At 41.0% G+C, this 15867-nt stretch overlaps 1 protein-coding gene across 1 annotated transcript in view; it reads left to right on the top strand.

Annotated features, from left to right (window-relative positions):
• The first annotated feature begins 8584 nt into the window (after positions 1 to 8584).
• Positions 8585 to 15867, top strand: part of ARID2 (AT-rich interaction domain 2) — a 93389-nt gene continuing 86106 nt past the window's right edge. Inside the window, exons 1-3 of the mRNA XM_038152972.1 lie at positions 8585 to 9575; positions 9736 to 9829; positions 10950 to 11047. Of these exons, the coding sequence (XP_038008900.1) occupies positions 9484 to 9575; positions 9736 to 9829; positions 10950 to 11047 (284 nt within the window). The 5' untranslated portion in view covers positions 8585 to 9483. The remainder of the gene's footprint in view (positions 9576 to 9735; positions 9830 to 10949; positions 11048 to 15867) is intronic.

Here is a 15867-nt window from a genome sequence, read left to right on the forward strand (position 1 = left end):
CGAGTTCCTCCTACCTGAGGCAGCAGCAGGGACATTTAGGCTGGGGCTCTGCTGTGTTCCGTGCTCCCTCTTCTGGCACCCAGGCCCCACCAAAAGCCAGCAGCAACCTCGGGGGGAGGGAGGGATAGGGGATATTGGGAGGCTACCGCAAAGGCATCCTGTTGGGTACACACCACTTCTATTTCTGTCTTTATCAGGGATTTACAGAGTAGTGAGTTTCTTGTATCGAACTGAAGGCCTCTAATAAGTGCTTCTCGTTTTCTGAGCTCCAAATTCAAGCCACTGGAAAGTAAATGCAGAAATATCAAGGAGAATCTACTGTAGGCATACAGCCTTCTCAGCACTGCAAACGCTCTGAGGAACAGAACATCCCAATAACGCTGCACCAGGAAAAGCCCTAATAATGCAGACAGGACCACAGCATGCACCCACAAATTCAAGAAAAAGCCTATCGCTGAATTTAACACAGCTCTAAAATTGCAGCTAGCACTCCTACTGCTGAACAACCTCTAACCTCAAATAACCTGCACATTATATTCAGTGAAACTGTGCTTTGATTAAATGAAAACCAACCCAATTTAGCAGCCATTCTTTTATTGAATCCCTCTATGTCTTAGCTTTCTCAGCAATATAGCGATGATAATGATACTAGTTCAGAATTTTAGGTACTCATTAGTATGAGCATTCAGATACTCTCCTAATGATTACTCTAGAAAAGCCTGCAGGAAAAGCAAAAAAAAAAAAAAAATCTGTATGCAGATAAACACTTAACATCAGATACATAGAAATAACTTTTCTATTTTTTTTAATTCGGTGAGAAGTTTCCATCTCCAACTGAAGGATCGTGCATTAAAAAATTGATCATATAATTAAGGATTATCATGATACACATGCATGATGTCACAGATGGAAAACTTAAGTAATGAGCATTGAATTCTTCAACTTAATTTTCATATATTTTAAGGTTTGCATGTAATGATACATAATTTTATGTTCAGACACAAACAGAAACTATTAGATTTTTGTTTAATGTCAAGAACTCTGGCAGATAAAAAAAAACAGTAAATTGAATGTCTATGTGTTTTCTTCTATAAATAAACAAATTAATTGATCCTGAGATTAACTTGGCTGCAGCTAGTTACCCAAACATTAAAAAAAAAAAAAAAAATCTTTGAAAACTTAATTTGCATATTTTGGCAAAAGGAGATGATTCCTCAAAACAAAAATTAAATACTTGGGGAAATTCACACTATCAAATACATACTGTATATTATATACATAATTTCTGTACATTACTGCAAACAAAAGACAAAAACCTGACTTAAGGATACACAACTCCATTTTCATAACTTCTAAGCACAATTAATTCCAATGGAACACCATGGAGGCTCTGTAATAGCTTGGTAACCTCTCAAAGGAAAAACTGTGACATTATTTAATTTTCCTAAAGCAAAGTGAAGAATGAGCCCGGACTTATTAAAATAGAGGTAACAGATGAAACACAATATTCTCAGGGTTTCATTCACAGATAGGCTTATTTCACCTTTATTGTCTTATAAATCTAGCCAAACTTGTAGCATTAAAGAAAAAAATAATCTATTTTGACTTTGTAAAGTATCACTAGAGCAACTTTGTGAAGTATGAAGCAAGAGAGGAAGAAGTTTCATTCTGAGAGACCACACTGTAAGTTCAGGCCACTCCTGTTTATGCTGGGGAACTTACTACAAAGCAGTCTGTGGTGCAGCATGTGACTCAAGCCACTGGGAAGTTTGTGTTCAACAAACTGGAATAAAATACTTAGAACAATAAAGAAGTCTAATGTCTTGATTTGTAATAAAGTGTGAATAGTACTTAATATTCCAAATCAGCAAAAGATAGAAACAAACTTCAGGGTAAATGCACCTAAGGAGATCTGTATCTAAAATCACCTGTGACACTGCTCGAAAGCACACAGAGAGGGAGTTGTCCCACTCAAAATTATCAGATTTTACTCATTCCCTTGTTTAAGTCCCCACTTTCTCTCCTCTCCCTTTTTTGTTCTTCAGCAGAAATGTTAGAATTTTTCCAGCTTCTTGACTGTTTTCTATTGCATGCAAGGGAGTTTCATGGAGGGAAGAGACCTTTCCCCAGCGTGCCGTTTCCCCACTCTGCACACAAGCTAGATAAGGACAAGGCTAAGCAGACCGGCTTGCGCAACACGTTTGAACATAGCTACACCCCAAATACCCAGACTGCACTTTTGCCTTTTGGTAAAGGGTTAGGGAACTATGCTCACTCTTCTCTCAACACTATTAAGTGCATCTCAGCTCAGAACCAGACACTGACCCTGCTCTGTGCATCAACTGCTCTTAAACATGAGGACCTTGAGATCCTCAGAAGCCCCAAAATATACATATTATATATGCATATATACATACATGTATATTATATATATATTAATACATAGGTAATATATTAAAACATAGAAAAATACCTTAAAAATACATATTATATATATATGTGTGTGTGTGTGTGTGTGCACGCACGTCATTTCTACATTTTCCTAAGTGATTTTCATTGCTTATAAAGAGAGTTTGCAGCAAGATTCTGGGTAGGACAGATCTCACATAAAGGTTCAAAATTCAGAAGTAGTAGCACCTCAGCCTAATAAACATTTTTACAATATCTGGAGGACAGTCATAGATTCCCCTAAGAGCTTTAAATGCTATCCTGTTTCTGCAAGCAACAGGAACTGATACTCGACTACATTTGATAACTCTTCATATAAACAACTTCAAAAACTATTTCTCATTAGCTTTTCTTTTTCGGTTTTTCTTTTTCTTTTTAGATGCAACTGTAGTTAAAAATTTAAGTCCTAGGTTTTAAGTGTGATTTTCAAATTAGCTATCACATCAGCATTTCACCAATGCACTAGGTTTGAGGGGATTTGTTTTCCCGTTACCCTGAAAATAAAAACACTTCTTTTTATCTGGGCAACACAACAGATATGCAATGAACCTATCTATCAGCAGTCTGTAAGGCCAAATCCAAATTAAGCCTATCACCAACAGATACACTGAGAATCATAATGAGACAACAAATTTCTTCCTTTTAAAGTACATCTGTGGGTATTCACGTGTTTTCACTGCTTTAAGTTCTTGATTTGCTTGGGCAATTTTAATAAATTACTTAGGTTTTATGTTATTTGGCCAGTATTTCTTTTATTTATTATTTTTCAGAAGTGTTCTTCTAGCAATTATTATATTGAAATGCATAAATTGTCACATCTATTGTCTGTCCACACATTCACAGTTGCACAAATTACTTCCCTTTTCATTTATGCCCATATAAAAGTTAGGTAAGGCAACTGCTTACTCAGAGAAATTTCAACATCATTTTAGCTACTGTTGACTGTCATTTGAATTGGTAAAAATATAAAGATGAGACAGTGCTACGTGACAATGAAATATTGCTAGCAAATCTGCAATACTGAGAACTCTCCTACTAGTAGGATTTCACCACTTTTACTTATAAGAAACATCACAAAGTTATTAGGTTTCATTTTGCTTTAAATTAATTGGACCTTCCCCATCCAAGTATGACACCACAATTCTTAATCTGCAAAAACCCTTTGTCAAATTTAATCTGATCATTTCTGTATTTCTGAGCGTGGCTCCTTTTTAACATTCAGAAGAACTCTCTCAGTTTTGCATCTCAATCAAACTTTCACACATTCAACCAGAAACATGAATCACACTAGTGCTATTTCAGGGAACAGTGTACAGCTATAGTGGCAGGGGGAAGTGTGCCATCCACCAGATCACACTGACACAGAGGTCATCATAAAGTAATGTGTGAGATTAAAGGTAAACATAATTTACTAAGACCAAATACTTTTTTTTTAAAGAAAAAACCTGCACCCATTTGCTGTCAAGACATTCATGACTTGTGTGCTGCAGACCAATGCTTGCTAGAGCACCAAAACATTTTCTGCCATTGAGGCCCTAATCTGCATTACAGTTATGATAACCTAAAGCAGCATTTTTTTTTTTTTGCCTGCAAGAAAATGATATGAATTTGAAAATCTTTCTAAACTTACTGCTTAAGTATTGCCAACCCAGAGTGTTCAGAACACCTAAGTCAGGACTCACAGAAGAATTAGGATTTCAAAAGTATAGCAGTTTTGAAATCAAGTGGGAATGCATTTACATATTTATTTTTACTTCTCCTTCAGTTGCATTTAGGGTTTTCCTGCTTTGTGTTTCATACCTCATAGCACAACTGAAAAACCATCCACTTTGAAGTGCTTATAACTTAAGAGTTTAGATGACCATAAAACTCACTAATTCCAAGAGGTGGACCTTTGTGAAGAACAGCAAGTATTAAAAAATTACAGTACTTACAGATAGCATTTTTTAAAGTGATAAATCCATTTACTTGGGTATCTTCAATAGTGTTTATGTAGCCAAATTTTCCCTCCGTTTTATTTCCTAAATAGTAATACCATAAAGTTGAAATGAGGAAAGTGCACATCCTGTTGGAAGATTTAGGAGGGTAAGTGTCATAAATAATTTAAATAAACAGCTTATGAAGGTGGGTCTTTTCAATGTAAAAGTGTTTTGTTTTTTTTTTAAGATTATCTAACTCAACCCTCCTGAGGTAGTTAAGTTCCAATAACTGTACTGAAAAATGAGCCCAAGTGTGCAGCAGTAGCCTGTAATGCTGGATGTCCACCTTCCCACCTTTGCTATGCTGTTTAGCATTTAATTTCATGCATAAGACCTTTCACTTATGATTTAATGGTGTACCATTGAAGACTAGTCACTTATGATCTATACTAAGTAGCAGAATCTTTAAAAGAAACTAGCACACTAAAATGTAATAAAGAATTTCAAAGTATTATTCAGTAAGAAGGGGTAGGGCTTACTGAATAAACCCCTCTTGTTGACGTGTACATTTGCTACAGCAAGTTAAGCAAACAGTGAAGTCTTTAGCCCAGCATATGCAGTTACTCCAACACTTGAACATTTTTTTATCACTAAAATTTGTCAACTTTGCCTTTCTGATGCTTTCCTCTAGCAGAAGTTCATCCTGTAATTCTTGTGCTTATTTTTACACTGCACCTCTATTATACAATAGTCTTAAGAGGGAATTCACTGGATACTGTAGTCCATCTAATAGGCTGCATTTTCAAAAACCATGTATATAGCACATGCACATATACACAAAATTTACAGTTTACTGTTTAATACAAGTAGCATATAGCTAGTGATACTAGTCACATTCACTAGAACATAATGTTGCCACAATTCAAGTGTAGCACAAGCAAAAATGGAAATGAGTGAGAATATTTCACCCACCAGAAAGCAAATGTAGAGTTAGTGGCACACTGACAAGCAGCATTGCTGCAGATAGGTAATAAGCCCAAAATTTCATATTAAAGATTAAAAAAAAAAGAAACTGCAACACAGGATACAGCTGCTAGAACAGAACATTCACTTAACATAGCTATACTTAAAAAGCCCAAATCAACAGAGGCCAAAAATCCATGCAAGCAGCACTGAATAGAGACGACTCGGGTAGTGAATCTATCCTGTCTGCAAGAATTCTGTAACATTTATACACTGAAATTCACTGTATACGGTAACATTTACAAATAGTACAGGTTTTATTTTACAAATAAACTCAAATTGCATTGACAAATACTATACAGAAATCAATAAAAAGACCTTTGACTAAACAGCAAGATTTTTTCCTTTTCCTTACTTTTGATCTCTGACTGTTTAGTATGCAACAAAATATTTCAAAACTCCTTAATATCAAGGTAATTTTGGTACATTTAAAAATTATAACTTACACGAGAAATAGGTAATTTCCTTTATTTAATACTATTAAAAAGCATGCATTAAATAGATCAGGAAAAAAAAGAAGTCTTAATGCACAAGCTCCTTCTGTATCTCTAAAAACGGAGGAGCCCCGTTTACAAACATAAAACAAACAAGCCCGGTGGTGTCATACTAGAATCAGCTTCACAACCTTATCGTAAGGGATCTCCACCTGTTTCAGCTATAAGCCGAATAACCAAGCTATAACAACCAAGACATCGTTAATGTAAAAGAGTAATTATTACCAAGCTAGCATCGCAAGATCAGAGTCCAATACAGACATTTTGTACCTTGGTGCTGGATAATGTTACTTGAAGCATCAGCCTAATAGCCGGTTTATTCATAAGGCACGCACTAAAATGAAACAAACAGTAATTAAGTGCTGACAGTGACCTAGTTAGCTACAAAAGGAGCTCGATCGTCCTGTCATTCATTACAGGTTCGCCGGAATCCGACAGGAACGGCCCCGTCCGCCCGGGCAGCGCGGGAGCGGGGCGCAGCGCCCCCCGTGCGGGCAGCCCCGGGCTCCGGCCCGGCGTCGCCAGGCGCTCCTGTAGCCCCTGGCTCTCCGCAGCCCCCGGCTCTCAGGGAGCTACGCCCCGGCGAGGGCAGCGCCAAGGCCGCCTGCCTTGGCCTTCGCCTTCCCCTCCCCCGCGCCGCAGCTCCGGCAGTTCCGCGCTGGGATAACGCAGCCTCTGACTCGCTCAGTGCTCGCGTCCCCCTTCACCTCCCTCTCCTCCCTCCCCCAACGCGCGCGCTCGAGAGTCTCCTCTCGGCGGCAGGAGGGCGGTGAAATCCTCCGCTCTCCTCCCTCCGCGCTCCGTAACGCGAACGAGCCGCCGCCTTCTGTTCCTCAGCCTCGGCCAAGTCGGTGTTTGTTGACAGGCTCTGCCGGGCACAAAATGGGGCTGCCGCTTCCATGGGCGCCGCCATTTTGTGAGGAGCCGTTGCGCTCCCTTGCAGCAGCCGCAGCCTCAGTCGCGGCGACCGCGGCAGCCCAGGCGCGCCGGAGCGGCGGCCGGGGTCTGTGTAATGGTTGAATAAAGTGACCCCATCTAGGGAATCCCCGGCTGACAGTTACGTAAGGGACCGTGCGCAATTGCTGTGCTTAGCATGGAAACCCACTTAGCCCTGCTACGCAACTTGTCTGTCCTCCCCTCGCCTCCCGCTCCCCTCACAGAGCGCCCGGGCGAGCGGTGACTCACCTCTGCCGACTGCCCCTCGTGGAGGGGAGACCCCCTGCTTTTAAGGAATTTTTAAGGCATGATTAAAAACCACCGCCCTCCCGTGAAGGGAGGTTTGACTGTGTGTCTAAAAGAGCGATTTAGCCCCCCAGTCACTTGTTTTAAACCTCTCTGATTTGTATTATCCTGGCTTTGGCAGTCTTATGCATACTGTAGCTGAAATAGCAGAAGCTCAGGAGCTGCAGACCAAGATCTGAAGGTCTAATTTTAGGGGGGGAGGAGGGAAGGCTCTTAATACTACAGTGAATAGTACACTATGCATTTCATATTCTGAAATCCACACACCACCAACTTTCAGTACAGGTTAATTTGAAACTCAGGTATTTCTCTGTCCTTCCCCAAGATCATGAACCCAGGGCAAATGTTATCACGCTTTATTGTATCTGTCTCTATATTCAAGCTGAAACAATACAAAGTCAAAAGGAAAAAAATATTCGAAAAAAATTGTTTTCTGAAGTTAGTACATGGAGTAGAAAGGAATTGCAGATTTCCTTAAGTGCTCACTGGAGGCCATCAAATGCCATTGATTCTAAAACACAAGCCCTTACTGACCTTCTTGAGTTCTGCTTAAAAATCCCCCAACCCTGTAGGCCTGCTCCAGCTTTGGATTTCGGTGTAGAGGTTGCAAGGGGTAAATATTCCTTCAGTCTCCTAAACTGGAGCAAGCACTCACCTGCAGCTGTTTGCATGCCAGGGAAGGACAAATGCCCACCTGGGCACCGCTTGCTTTACCTGAGGAGCAAAGGTTTGATGGAAGGCACACTTCACCCCATGGGCCCTTTCTTGCTCCTGTTTACCTCAAGTGGCACCAAGCTCCACCGTGGTCGGCGTGCAGGTCTTCTCCTGGTTTCCCAAGTGGAAAACACGTCAGGAGGTGAGTGTTTACAAACACTGCGCACACCACAGGCTAGCAGCTTACAGTGCCAGTGGGGGCTGCTGCCCATCCAGGGCGAGGGCCAAGACCTTCCTCCTCCATTAATTTTGTGCTGCATGTTCCTTTTGTCAATGTACAGAAAGATATGAGAGGCTTAGATCGTGTACAGCAGTCCTGAGGTACTTAGATTACAGGCTGTAGTATCTCAAGAGAAAGAAGGAGTAGGAAATATTCATGGACCGACCCTGAGCCTAGGCTCCAGCTGACAAACCTCTCCAGGGCACCTCCTACTCGGGGGAGCACTCAGCACTCTCCTTTGGGGAGTTTTAGAGCCCTAATGCCTCGAAATGAGGGGTTCCTGCTGCCCCCCCCGCCCCCGCCGTGCCATCCGGGGCGACTTCCTGCCCTTGGAAACACCTCGGCCCGGGGGACTCGGAAAGTTTTCCGAAAGTCCACATCCCACCAGTGCCCCCTTCGGTTGTTGTTTTCTCTCCCCTTGAACTCAGGGCGTTGGGTTTAGTCCAATTAAAAAATTCGTCCCCGCTTTCCAAATCCACCTTTCCCGCCCCCCCGCCCCCCCCCACCCCCCCCGCCGGCAGCCAGCGGAGAGAGGCCGGTCGGCGCGAGCCTGGCACGGGAGGGCCCCGCACCGGCCCCGCGCCCCGGAACAGCCGGTAGTAGCCGTTTTTTTCCTCCCTCTTCTCCCTCTCCCTCGCCTCTTTCCGCCCGGCTTTGTGTGAAGTTTGCGGCACATTGCAGATGAGCCCTTAGCGGCGAGAGGAGCCTATTGTTCCCCGCCAGGAACTGCTTGCTGGGGCTGTGCTGGCTTTTGCCTTTGGAGCTGCCTCCTGCAGTACCGGAACCGGCCTCCGGGGCCCGCTGTGTCGCGCTCTCGTCCAGGCAGAAGCACGGCGGCCTCAGATCTTTTTGTCTGAGCGAGAAGAGAAGTGAATCCCGCTGCCGCCGCCACCGCCGCCGCCGCCGTAGCTGTACAGTGTGTGTGTGTAAGGGAGCGAGCGAGGGAGCGAGCGAGCGAGGGAGGGAGATCGCATGGAGCCGCGGCTGTAACACACACACACTGTCAATACCTCACTCCGGCTCCCCCCCCGCCCCACCACAACAGTAACCCAATTCATTGTGTGATCCAGCAGCACCATGTTGAGTCTCATGTGCAGGCTGGATCGGCTGGGTTTGTGGTGCTGAGAGAGGCAGCAGCCGCGGGAGGAGGAATTACTGAGAGGTGCCCCTCTCCCTCCCTGCCTCTTCGCCCGTGTGTTGTGTGGAGACAGGACTCGCAATTACCACACTCTCGGGGCTCCCTTATTCCTTTTAAACTTTTTTTTAAACAAGCCCCTCTCCATGGCTGATCCCCGGCCGAGCACGGGCACCTGGGTCTCTTAAAGACAAGGAGGAGCCGGGGATTGTTGTTGTTGTTGTCGGCCGTTTTTTTTTTTTTTTAATTGGATTTTTTTTTTTTACGAGAACCTTTTTTATTACAAAAATGGCAAATTCGACGGGTAAAAACCACGCAGACCAGCGGAGAAAGGGACTCGCTTTCCTGGACGAGCTGCGGCAGTTTCACCACAGCAGAGGGTGAGGAAAATGGGGAGATGGAACGGGAGGGGGGGAGGCTTTTAAATCGACCAGATCCAACTTCCAGCCCCTTCCCTGAAGGACACGGCAGCCCCAGCGAGGGGAGAAAAGGGGGCAGAGCTGACAAGTTGTGGTGTTTTGTGTGTATCTCCTTTGGCAGGTCTCCTTTTAAGAAGATCCCCGTGGTGGGTGGGAAGGAGCTGGATCTTCACGCTCTCTATACCAGAGTCACCACTTTAGGCGGATTTGGGAAGGTGAGTGGAAGTTTTAATTTGGGTTTCCCTCCCACTAACCTCTTCCCAAAAGTCTCCTCTGACCCCCGGGGGTGGCGGGGGGAGCCGAGGTGGCCGGGAACCGTCCTATTTAAAGCCGGTTAGAGAAGGTGGGGGGTGGAAGGAGGAAGCGAGCAGATAGGCAGGTTGGTGGCTCGGCCTTGTCGGCGGAGCGATGGAGGGGGACCCGGGGGTACGGCGCGCACCCCACTCCTGCCTCCTCCGCCTCCGCCGGACCCCCTCGCCCATGCCCCCCTCCCGCGGGAAGGCGAGGGGGGAGCAGGGAGCTGCTGGGCGGCGAGAGCAGGCTTCTTTCGGCTGTGGTGGCAGCTCTGTGCGTCTCTCTTGCAGAGGGAGAGACAGAGGAAAGAGTCTGAGTGCAGTTTTAGTGCAACTCAAAATTAGCGGGCATGTTTAACATCGATAATCGGCACGGAGCATGGGCTAGGGAACGATCCTCGCAGCCGGGGGGGGCCGGGCGCTGCCCTCCGAGCCCTTCCCTGGGAAAAATAACAAAAGGGGCACCCAAGACGGTGTGTAATCAAATAGCCATCTTTAGGCTTCAAGGCTGGGGACAGAAATGTAGGCCTCAAAAGAAAGGCCTCTCTGTGTCTATGGATCTGTGCTGGGGGGACCCCCCGGACCGGCGCCCCCGCGCCCCGCAGCCCAGGGGGCGCCCCCCGCCAGCACTTCCCTGCATTATTTTAAACTTCTTTGGGTTTTTAACGGACCGCGTTAGGATTTAAAAGGGGGCGACAGAGGGACTCCCGATTGGTTATTGTCCAGGCAGTAAAAACAAAAACAAACAAACCCCAAAACAATACCACCACTCCCGGCCGTTCCCCCCGAAAAAAATAATGTGTATGTTAAAAAATAAATGCAATAAAAGACCCCTGAGAAGCTGGATTATTCCCGAAAGGGAAATACTATCAACTGTCAGTAAAATATATAGTCCTAAATCCCATATACATTCCTGTTTGTTTCTTTTTATATATTTATCTATTTACTTCATGGCAGCCTGTTTTTTTTTTTGTGATGTTCACTGTCAGCAACATGTTTACGTGTACGTTGTGTATCTCGGCTTGTGTGTTGTTTTTGACAGGTATCAGAGAAGAATCAGTGGGGAGAAATTGTAGAAGAGTTTAACTTTCCCAGAAGTTGTTCTAACGCTGCCTTCGCTTTAAAACAGTATTACTTGCGGTGAGTGCTATCAAGCTGTTGCAGTAGTATTTTTGAGTACGGGGTTATATTTAGTTTTCAGTGTGTGCAATAATAAAAATATCCCTACTCTTTTAAAATGCTGTAAAATAAAGCAGAAAAAAAACTTGTAATTCCTTTCTCGTCTGGTGCAGTGATCAGTTAAAGGTGATTCTCTTTTGTATTTTTTTTTTTACATATGCAAGCCTTAAACTTTGAAGGGATCCCAAGTACACAAACAATATATGTCAGAGGCCATTTTTTTTTGGTTGTTTTAGAATTCCTTTTACAATAAAGGACTGTTACTAAGAGATCACATTATTGTAGTTATAGAAACTTAGGTTAATATTTGGAGCACTGAAATGTGTTGATACATGTAAATTTGTTTACTGCTTAGTGGGGTCAGATGTCGAATAAAAATGCATCTGCAGGAAGGTAGATTGTTGCACAAATTATGTTGTTCTCAATTACTAGCAGCATATATCATTCTCTTCTATTTTAGAGTACAAAGAGCTAAATAATTATTTTATTACTTGTAAAATAGTAAATTTCTGCAGGTTTTAACAATAGGGTTGCATTCCTTGGAAATTATGCAGAATATTTTTTTGTGATACAGGTTATTTTTTATTGTTGCATGGAGCTCATATTGAATGTTTTAAATTACTATGTATGGTACTATTCATTTACTAGATTACTTTTTAAAAAATAATTTTTATTACGTTTGGATGATTTTTTTTGTAGAAAAGATTTTTAGATGTTTGTGTGTATAGTTGTTTTAGATACTGTACATATGGATACTTACGTTTCATTTAGAATGAAGTTAAATGTATGTTGGCTAAGGAATGTAATTTTCTGTTTCTGAATTATAAATACAATATTTTTTCATTGCAGTTAATGATAATATAGATGTGCAGTATGTACAAAATGGGTATGGGCTTTTGGATTTCTGTTTTGGTGAGCTGACTACACACAAGCTTTATCTGTTTCTAGTTTGGCCTTCTGAATTAGGAAATGCAGTAATTGTACAGGTGCACTTTCTATTGGTTGTCCTAGATTGACTTCCAGCTTGAAGCTGTAGAGTTCATAGCACAGTGGAGCAGTTACTGAGTTTCAGTGGTGTCTGGAAAACCTTAGCCAGACACTTGTAGTTACTGAAATTTTGGGGGTTTTTTTGGTGGTGGCATATGATTGCTTTAAGATTCAGGTTAAGAAAAGACACTACCATTGTTAATAGCTCTAGTAGATTTTATGGTTGGTGGCAGGCCTAGAAATTAAGTGGGAATCTTGCTTTAGGATATCCTTCCCTCTTTTTTTTTCCCTCCTCTCCTACATAGTACTGAAATAGTGTTGCTGAAGATTTGTCACATCATAGAAAGCAGTTTTTTGCTTCTTGAGTTTTTCTGTTGGACCATGTAATTTGTTAGTTGACTGGATTTTACATACAATTTGCAAAATTATAGTTTTTTTTGTTTTTACCTTTTTATTTCTATTCCCATTTTTAAAGTGTTTGAATAGCCTAACTTTTTGCAGTAGAAGATTGTATATCATTTCTGTTTTCATGTGTATTTTGAGAGCCATTATATGCTGTGACAGTTAACACAATGTTAATTTAGCCTTCTAATGACTATTAATTTTTAATAAGGTATTACTTTTTAAATTAGAATCAGACATACAAAAATGTTATTTTTATTATTGGCATACTGGTATTGACATTATTTAAAGTACAGTTGTTGAATACCTATGTAACTTATTACATACAAATAATTTAAGGGGTTTTTATTTACTTGGAATTTAGAAAAAAGTTGATAAATGGTTAAGATGAAGAATCTTTAAAAATATCTTTATAATAAACTCTGTGATTAGCCATTCTGACAAACTATGTTGTTTTTGGGGTGGACTGATTTTTAGTGATCATTTTGGGTTTTGTTTGGTTTTGTTTCTTCTGAATTGCTGCTTTACTCACTGTTGCTTCTCACATAGTCTTAAGTTGGATGTGAACTGTTTCCCAGCTGAGTTCACCTTCTTCCATGTGCAGTAATGAGACTGTATGTGCACGTCTCCCTGCTAGGTTAACGTTTGTTTAGCTATAACCTAGAAGGTGTAAGGGGGGCAGTATTTAGTTCTAGGGAAAGAAAAAATACTCTAATGATAAATTTGTTAAAAGGGTCTGGCTTGTCTGTGTTGAACATAATCTGAGGTTTCTTACAAGGCTAGATTTGAATGAACTGCTGAGCAATTACCCTTGGAAAACAAAAAGTGTGTCTTGTGAACCTCAAGTATGACTGCAGTCTTGGCCTCACTACTGTAATGACTTTCCAAGCAAAGCCAGACAAATTGAGGCCTATCGACTTGTATTTCAATTTTTATCCAATCGTATGCCATGTGTACTGTAAAGTGAGGGATCTGCTTGGCAGATAGAGAGACTCTGTTGAATTCAGAGGGATTCAGTGGTGTGCACCTACATGAATATGTTTGCAGATTTGGGTTTGGATCGTTTGTGATGAAAGTTGCTTCTTTCTATGGAACATCTGGCATAGTGTGTTGACTGAGATAAAATCTCAAGCTGCATGGACCACTTGCTCATTTTGCTGTGTTGCCACTAATAATACTGCTATTTTTACTTAAAGTTACTATGTAAACAGATTTAAAAATTGATTTATTTGTGTGAGGTCAGTAGTCCTGTTGGCTTGATCATACTGAATGTTTTGCAAAACAATCATTGGGTTATGGTATTTCTTGAGGCAGTTCTTGAGGTTTGTATTTTTGTTTAAATAACTTTTTCACTTGACTGTCCTGGAATTTTGCTGTGTGTCTTTGGGAATCTGTGTTAGGCTTCATAAAGAAGTGAATTGTTTAAATTGTGATACAATTCCAATAGATTTTATGATAGGTGATAGTTGAATACATGATAACCTATCTACCCCTTCTCCCTTGCACTGCCCTCTCCCTTTTCTCTCCCTAGAAAAAGTAGTTTATAATAGGGAAAGTCTGAACCATTCGAATTTAGTGCCTCTGTTGCTTTGAGCTGTCTGACAGGTGAAGTAATTTATGCACTGTGGTTCTTAGTGAGCAGTCAAAAGCCACAGTGCCGATAACCATTGATAGACTGTACTTGTTAATGTAGTTCTGTAAGACTTTACAGCAACACAGAGTGTAATTCCCTTGGATGTAGTGCAGATTGGATATTTCATTTCAATTGAGGTGAATTAGTAAAGCATTTTCTAAATGCTTCTCGAAAAATTATTTCATAATGTTAATGAAAATATTTTAGTATGGGGTAATACATGTAAAAACATCAGTAATGTGGACATACATTTATGTTTTTGTTGGTAAACAGCCAGTCAGTAAAAATAAAGCTAACATGGAATATAGCCTGTTTTTTATGTTATTGGTAGAATACATTACAGTCCTGCAAAGAATTGGGCTGATGTGACCTCATGTTGGTATAAGGTTCTGTTGGTTTTTGTGTGAGTGCAAGTGATACATTTATTTCTGTTGTGGATCTTCATCTATTTTGGGGGAGTGAGAGACCTTATAAGCTTAAATGTGTGAATGAAGTCTGCGTAACTGAACTGAAAATCAGTTGCTTTTCAGAGCTATTTATCTACATTAAGATAAATGATATGAAAGGACTAGTTGTAAGGTAAAATAAGTTTGTCTCAGTTCTGTAGAGAATTCCTGAAAGGTGGACAGCACATGCATATTATATGCTTTTGGCAAAGGCAGTAGTAATTAGCTAATAATAGTTTAAGGTGAATAAAAATTTGCTGTTGTAAATATTGGGGAAGTAAGGCAAAGTCAAATAGAGAGGAAAGTGGTCAGTTCATAAATGAGAAGTTGCATAAAGTTCTTATTAAGACAAGCCATTATGCTGAATTTCCTGAAATTCCATATATAGTAGGATGAAAACCAGTGAGCAGTTAAAAATCAGAACCATATGAAGTAGTTATTGATGACAAATAGAGGGGGTTCTTGAAAGATCTGAAGATATTTATAAGTCATTTGATCTTCAAGATGCCTCTGAGAAATTAAACAATAATACTATTTCTTTAAAAATAAAATAAAGGGGGAAAGAAAAACATGAGTTTAAGAACTAGATAAAAGGGATTCTTAGTAATATAATGGCAAAAAATCAGGAAAACAATAATAAGAAGCCTGGAGTTTTCTAAGCAAATATTACTTTAGGAGAGGTTTTTTTTTGTTATTCTTGCTTAGTGTTTAAAATTAGGATCTGATACTGGAACAGCATCTGCACAGAGTTCAGTGAGTATGGAGAAGTACAGGATTGGCTTGTTTGCCAGATCTGATTGCAGATTCAAGGCCCCAGTAAATGAATAGAGAATTGTAGCTATAGTAAAATTTTAAATATTTTCTGAAATTCAAATACATCTCAAAATCCCTTGTTATGAAATTATGTATGCATATGGATAGTCATCTTAATGAAAAATTGGATGAAGGACCATAAACAAAAATAGAACGAAGTATAAAGAATAGATGTGGTGAGTCACAGCAGTTTAGGTACTAAAAGAGTATCATCAGTGCTTACATATGCACGTAGTAATACAAGTTAAGCCATTTTAGGTATATTTAGTGTCTGCTTTGCTTAACTCTATGAGAGGTTGAATACTACACTTGCAGCATTAGCAGGCAATGATAGAAGAGTTAAGCACAAATCAGGGCAGAAAAGAAAAGGTGATTTAAAGAAATTAGGCACATTGTTGGAAAGTACAAACGAGATTTAGTTTGAATAATGCAAGCTAAAACAATCGAGGGCTAGTAATCCAAAACAGGTATTCATTGTGAGGGAATAACCTGGAAAGCAG

The sequence above is a fragment of the Motacilla alba genome, chromosome 1A (genome assembly GCF_015832195.1).
Source record: "Motacilla alba alba isolate MOTALB_02 chromosome 1A, Motacilla_alba_V1.0_pri, whole genome shotgun sequence".
Lineage (NCBI taxonomy): Eukaryota > Metazoa > Chordata > Aves > Passeriformes > Motacillidae > Motacilla > Motacilla alba.